This window comes from Citrus sinensis, chromosome 4 (genome assembly GCF_022201045.2).
Source record: "Citrus sinensis cultivar Valencia sweet orange chromosome 4, DVS_A1.0, whole genome shotgun sequence".
NCBI classification, from domain to species: Eukaryota; Viridiplantae; Streptophyta; class Magnoliopsida; order Sapindales; family Rutaceae; genus Citrus; species Citrus sinensis.
The window spans coordinates 25,952,827-25,960,445 of NC_068559.1; the positions used below are offsets into that span (position 1 = coordinate 25,952,827).

General features: G+C 33.6%; 1 protein-coding gene and 1 pseudogene across 1 annotated transcript; both read right to left on the reverse strand.

The window, feature by feature from the left end:
• Window positions 1–1,887: 1,887 nt before the first annotated feature.
• On the reverse strand, window positions 1,888–4,946 carry LOC102626121 (vignain-like; annotated as a pseudogene).
• Window positions 4,947–5,100: 154 nt separating this feature from the next.
• LOC112499026 (uncharacterized) lies at window positions 5,101–5,787 on the reverse strand. Its single transcript, XM_025101604.2, has 2 exons — window positions 5,595–5,787; window positions 5,101–5,353 (listed from the first exon to the last, which is right to left on the reverse strand). Exons 1-2 carry the CDS (start codon window positions 5,697–5,699, stop codon window positions 5,270–5,272), a joined length of 189 nt encoding a protein of 62 aa, XP_024957372.1. The 5' UTR covers window positions 5,700–5,787; the 3' UTR covers window positions 5,101–5,269.
• Window positions 5,788–7,619: the final 1,832 nt, after the last annotated feature.

Sequence of the window (7,619 nt, forward strand, 5' to 3'; positions counted from 1 at the left end):
AAATAAATATATTTTATATTCCCAAGTTAAATGACCTATTTACCCTATTTTCCTCTAATTTTTTTTTTGGAGTTAGAAGAGTTTTTAAATATTATGAAAATAGTAAGCAGGCAAGTGGTATGTATTGATTTCAGTAAAAAGAAAGCTAGCAATATACCTATCTAAAATTTACTTGTTAATATTGTTGACAATACTTGTATATTGATTAAAAGATAAAGTAAGACATTGATCTTAGTGATAATAATTTACCTATCAGAAATATTTTGTGTTAGATTGGTATATTTCATTTATTTATTTTAATGTTGAAATTTTGATTTCTCATTTACATTGATGAAATTTAATTTTGAGAGTTTTATGCATATTTTTTAGGCTATTGTTATAAATTTATATTTGAATTATATAATTAATTTTATAGTTATTATTGAAATATTTTTAATATTTTTTTATTTTAAATGTGGGAATCTATTGTGGGTTTGGGTTAGATTTGGTAATTGTTAAAACCCATAACATGTGTTTATATATATATATATATATATATATATATATATATATATATATATAAGGCTTGGGTCCAATAATTTAAATTTTTCGCGAATGACCATACCCATTGTCATCTCTAACGGTGTTTTCTTTAATGCTTCTGCAAACTGAAAAATTACAATTATATATATTATATTTCTACCAATTTTAATTTTTTTTGGGTAAATCACAAATTCCACTTATCTATGTTAATATCAATGCATATAAAAGAGTAAAAGAAGTAATGAGATCTCACTCTAAACAAATTGCATCTATTATAAGTCCTTAATTCTAATTAAAATGATAAATTACTTTTATAATAGGAAATCTTGAGAGTTCCTAAATTCTCAACTCACAATTCAACTATGAAGGTTATTTGAGTAATTTAGTAGAGATTGATTCAGAGACATTTATTTTTGGGCACAGAGTCTATAGCTAGTCTAACCTTAGTAAAAGTATGTCCTTATATTTAAGTAGATCTTAACAAAAAATGAATAGACACCATAAAATTTTGAGGTGATATTAGAAATATATAGATTACCTAAATATAACCTTGGGTGCATAAGCTCGAGTCCCAGCAATGGTTGGGACTCGACTCCCTTTCAGATAAGAGTTTATTTGACTCTCCATTTTAGGAGCAGAATAAATCTTTCTCTAATATTAAATGAGTGTTGTTGTTGAGACTGTACTATATTAGAATCATAACTACAATCTTAAAGGAAAATTATAATTGTTATAAGATTGTAAATATCAATATAGTTCTGATTGTAATATATTAATATTTAAAAAAATAAATGATATTTTATACTTTTACAAGCTAAACAAAAATTGATAATCTTATAAATTTTTAATAATTTTTTCTTTTTATTTTTTAAAATATCTATTTGTCCTAACAATTGATGATTCTAGAGTCTAGACAATTCTCTCGGGATATTAGGCTGTATGCCAGCCAATTTGTATAAAGGTTAAGATGAAGCTTGTGAGTTGCCATGATCTTGGGGGGGATGATGAAGACAGAGAAATTTCCATTAATGCTATTGACGAGGAAATGTGGCGGCCTTCTGATTGAAGGGCAAAGTGCTTTGGTCAAATTTGTCAGCAGTCAAATCAATTAATTTCACGTTGAAGGACAAGAACGTCATGTCACGATCAAATACTGAGCCTAAATGGGCCAAATTTGACTGTAGCTACAGCCCAGTATGCAGACCCAGTTAATTAGGCTTTAAAAGCCCAAATTGCCTAATTGGGTAGGATTATGGGGCACTCCAAACTTTAAGGCTTATCATTGAGTTCTCGCCCCTTAAGAACAAAATGGGACTGGTTACTCGATTTTTGTTTTTGTTGTGTGCATTAGCTGACAGATTATTCAAAGACAAATTTGATATTCCATTTCAAGCATCAAACAGATTTATTGTGATACAAATTATTAAACATAAAACAACCGGGTTACAAGCAACTGCATAGGCTTAAGCACCTAACTATCAGACATTTTTTTTTATGATCCTCACATCAGAAAAAGAAGTCTTGGCTTGAGCATAAAACCCAAATGAAAGCAAAATCTAATGAACTAGAGTTCATCTTTGCGGGGATGCCTAGAGTTGTCAGGGTGCAACTTGACAGGATAAGAGGCTTCCAAAGTTATACCACACAGCCCTTCTCAGCATCGATCCCACGTAGCATTCTTATGTAACCCTTTTCTCCCCAGTCAGTACCCCATGAATTCTTCATTATCCAGTACTTTGTTCCATCCTGAGTTGCTCCATATCCTACAACAGCCACCCCATGATTCAGCTCTGTGCCACAATCTCCGGTGAACACTCCCTAAAATCACAAACTCAATTTCCACATTACCAAAATCATCACACTTTAAATGTATATATGTACTAGTACTGCTAATATGAGGCAGAGACTTGTTACCTCCGAGTAGAATTGAAAATCCTTGCCACCAGCATCTATAGCAACAGCTACTGGCTGGTTTGCCACTGCTTTCATCAAAGCGTTCTCATCACTTTCAGGGACCATTTCATAGCCATCTAAAATCACTTCAGGAGCATTCTTCTGCAAAACCGAAAGCAATTTAAATATACATCCCCATTCCATGAGCATATATGAACACGGTAGATAATTGACACCATAGAACTTATATTATATTATGTTAGCTATGTCACTAGTCACTTACGTGGGCAACTCACAGGATCCATCCTTGGCTGTGTAGGGGTAACTCTTTTCAGTTGTCAACCCTTCACTCTTTGCAATAAAGTTTAATGCTTGTTCCATTAATCCTCCATCACATCCATGGTTATCTTTATCACAGTCAACCAGCTCTTGCTCAGACAAAGACCATAGCTCACCTGTTTTGATTTTGTTAATTCCCTCCACTGAAACTACAGTTGAAAACGCCCAGCAGCTTCCTGTAAAATCAACAGAAATTCAGCAACCTTTTTAAGAGCCATACATCAGTATGAAATATTTCAGATATAGAAATCTTGGAAGCAGCTAAACATTCTTGATAGTGATAGTCATTAGTCTCGGAATTGCTCAACATAAAAACTGAAAAGTTAATTCTTACCGCATCTGCCTTGATCTTTGACACCGGTGACTGCTCCTTGCTTCCTCCAATCAACAGATGGAGGAAGATCTTGAGTCTTCCCATGCATGAACCCGGTCTGTCTCCTGGGACCATGTAACATCCTGTGGTGGCTTACCTTGGAGCTACGGGAGCTCATGAACTCATGGTTGGTCATATCTGCAAACCTGTTAAGTCTCAACTTGTAAGGCTTATCCATTTGGTTCACCTTGTGAATATGCTTCAGATTCTGCTTGAACACATTGAAACGTATTTGTTTTTCCTTGAGGTTGCGAGAGACTGTGTGGTGGCTCCTCCATCTGTCGTACAAGTCCCAGAGACTCTCCTCGGAAGCCAAGTCACTCTCTTGGTAATCAAAACTCTCAGCCACGCCAAAAACCAGAACCAGTGACAACCCCACCAAGAAGAATGTCCTTATATCAATGATGAAGAAATTGTGTTTTGTGCATGAACGAGAAAAACTAGACTGTATTTCAATGATATATGGAAAATGAAACAGTTTAATTCTCACTAACAAAGATCTCATGTACCTATATAGTAGCCTGGTGAGAACAGTGATCACAGCATTTGAGAGCTTTAAACAGAAATTAAGGGAAAACAGGGCTCGTCTTTTCAGATTTATCTATTTATAGATACGGTGTTTGTACATTTTGTGCAATCACTCTGCTGCCTAAATGATAACCATGCTATGCTTGTTTAAAGTTGTTTGCAGAGTATATAGAAGGTGACGAATTGGTTATGTTGCAAGTCGGCTATAAAGCACGATTATTTGCAAGTTCTGAGAAATAGTGCCCCTAACCGGAATGCTTTTTCGTTCAGAAAGTTGATAAAGTGGTGTTAGAAAGGAGACGCGTGTACATTTGAACTCTGGTATACTTGTAGCAAGGGGTTTGGATTTTTCACACCAGGATAACTCGAGGATGAGATAGGCAGGGCTAATTACCGTCTTCTGAAGTCATGTATTCTGAATTTAGCCGGTCGAAAACAAGAAAACTTTGATTTCATTTATATCAGAGCCTTTACGTATTCTAACTCATTGTATACACAGGGAATTGCTCGGCTAGTTGAATGTGGATGAGGCAGATTCATTTTATATCCATGTTTCCTTCGTGAAATAATGGGATGGAGCTATCATGCTCTGAAGTTTCAGTAGTTTTGAACCAGTATGCAATGCTATTGTGGCATGCAAATACCATGCAGAAGTCTCAGACAAAACATCCTTTCAAATCTTAGTTTACTTTCATAAGAAGAAGCATTTAACAGAACCTGTTCATTGACTTATGAACAGAAGAGCTTTATAAGTTTCCAAAAATTGAAGATACAGATTAAGAAATTGAGTGGATTGGAACACAGAGGATCCCAGATGGTACCGTTAAACTGCTCAAGAATATATTTATATATTCTGGCTTTCAACATCTAATTCAGTTCCTTCTAGCAGCCTCACAATATATACTGACATTTTCAAGGCTATTGACGGCTGAATACAGGTGCAATAGGGAGGGAGACTCGAACGTTAAGCACTCAGTTTGATTATCATCTAAGCATCTTCAGCACATCTAGATTTAATCAAATATAAATCAAACTAAAAAACAAGAAAAGAGGTATTACAGCTTAAACTGAATAGCTTCAGTAACCAAATGTTATTGTTATAAGATCCAAAACTAATGCTTTTCATCAGGTCATAAGAGATCCTTTAAAAGATCGTTCAGGGGTAGTGAACTACAATTAGGTTACAAAAACAACTCACACAGTCTCACATAAACAACTGACATTATATTTGACGAAAAAGATTACGAATCATAAATCAAATGGACGCTCCTTGGTCTCTTTTAACTTATATTAAGTCATTTGAGTAATGAAAGAGGGAGATCCATTACCGATTGTACCGTTACAACAACACCAAGCTTGCATTTTAATGACATTGACACAATCCTACTCCTCAATCACCAATGCATGCAAAACAACAGCAAATATACTATCAATCCAAGCAAAAGTAAAAAACAAATTCCATCAGCTTAAGAGATGAAATAACAACAACGTGTTTATAACAATTTGGGGCATGAGCTTACGGTGAATATCATGCTTATGCGAACTTGACCGAGTCATAACATAATATTCCATTAAAATTTGAAAAAAAGAAAAAAAAAAGCAACAAATACGAAATTACAGAGCATCCTTGTATTTGTTTTCTTTCAGCAGCTCCTCTCTCACTCTCCTGACCTCCGCTTCCCGTTCCAACCTCTCTTGCTGTCACACCGAAAGACAATTCAACTATTAATTTATTCACAAGTACCAAAATTAACCACCACCTAAACGAAAATTACGAAAATAAAAACTTTAGCGCTTTTAGGGGGGGTTTTACCAAAATGGGGCGAAATGAATGAAATCAAACAAGAAAGCAAATGAAAAGAAAGATATGATAAATAAAGATAATTGATAATTTAATTTAGCGAAAGAGGGGAAGGCAAGGTAAAGGAGGGAGATTCACCTTTTCGTCTTGATGGAGGGCGATCCAGACATGGAGTTTGTCCATGGACTGCCAGAAGACGAAGGCCGCCAATGACATTCCGAAGTATGTTGATACTTTCACCATCTTAAAGCTTCTTCTTCCTCTTCGCTGCCGTTGAATGTCAGATATTACGGGACTTTGGCTGGAGCAGCAAAATCTGACGGTAGTAACTAGAAATTAGAAAGTGCAATAGGAGTTATACAGTGCGACTGACGTGTATTGTTCGCAATGCACCACGACTTGTTTCTGACCACACGTGCAGGATTGTTACGAGCAAAGCCTTACTCCGGAATCGGCCCAGACAACTTAGATAAAAGCATATCTCTTGCCGTTGGGCTTGGTGGGCTGGCGTGTTGAGGGCACCACCATGAGCTCACATGGGCCGGAAACTTCTTCTTAATGTCGTTTTCGAATTAATATTTGAATATTCTTGAAGTGTAATATAATGATATGTTTATTAGATAGGAATGAGAATGAGAATGAGAATAAGAATTTCGGAACGAGAAAAAAAGATATGTTTATTTCTTCAAATGAGAGATGGATTGAGAATTAAAGAGGCAGTGCCCACCTAAAATTGGAAATTATTACTAGAGGTCTCATTGATGGGGAGGTAAGAATGAGAATCTCATTCTCTAAAGTAATCATATTAGTCCCACTTAAATTTTAAAATTCTCATTTTATTCTTCTTTATATTATTATTAATGACAATAATTAACTAATGTCAGTTTAGTAACTTATAACAATTCATTTTGATTCTAAAATAAAGTAAACACATTAATGACAATATAGTTTTTTCCGATTTTGATTTCCACATCTAAAGTAAACAGTTATTCTGATTCTCATTCTCCATTCCGATTCTAGTCCATTCCGATTACTGATCAATAAACACATTATAAATATTTACATATCTATCTAGAAAACTAGCAAATCCCAATTTGTGATATATTTATGTTAAAAAAACAAAAACAAAAAGCAACCCTTCCGTTGCATGAAAATGTGTTTGTTGAGGAAAGAATATAAAGGCTGTTTCAAGCTTCCCCTTTAGCTATCATGACTTTAGACCCCACTTAAGCAAACGGAAAAAATGAAGTATATGGCTTGAGTGGCGGCATTCCTGTGATATAAGTATGTTATACGATGGATTGAATATCATTTTTGATAAATTTTTAAGCTAATTTAAATAGGATAATTAAGCAGCATTTATTATTGTTTAGAGAAATTGACTCTAAAACTAAAAACCCCGGGTCTGTTCTTGAAAGATATTTTTTTTTTTGAAGAAGTAATGCATGCCACTGTTTCCCTGTCTATTTAATAAATGAAGTTCAAAGAGTCACGAACTAGAAGAAAAGCCTTCATTTATCAAAAAAGTTTGTAAGTAAATTTTAGGAAAAATAATAGAAAATAATCAATCTTAAACAAAAAGAAATTATAAGAGAAAGAGAAATTTCCCGATGGTAGAGAAAGAAAAAGATCCAATGAGTTGTTAGTCCAAGAGCGAGAGAGAGAGAGAAAGAGAATCCCCCTAGCGTGATTTTTCTGGAGTTTTATTGTAACACCCGTTATTTTTGTTATAATATTACTATTATATATCTATTTTATAGAATATAATATTTCAAGTTAATGTATTCAAGGATACTTTATTGTATTTTATTTTATTTCTTCTAAATCTCAAATCATTTATTTATTTATTTTATTTATTTATTAAAATACTTAGTTTAAAAAGGAAATAAATCCCTTAATGGGTAAGGGTTTTAAAAGGGTAAAATCTCGTTTAGTCCCTGTATTTTTATATTAGTACCCGTTTAGTCCCTAAATTTTTAAAAATACCTCAAAACATCTCCGACATTAAATTATTAGCACATTTCCTCTTACTTTTTTTACTTTAGGCTTAATTTTTACAATATTACCCTCTTACAATAAATATTTTTTTGGGCATTAGTAAAAAGAAAAAAATTAATTATCAATTGAATCTCAAAAAATAAAATAGAAACAAAATTAATATAT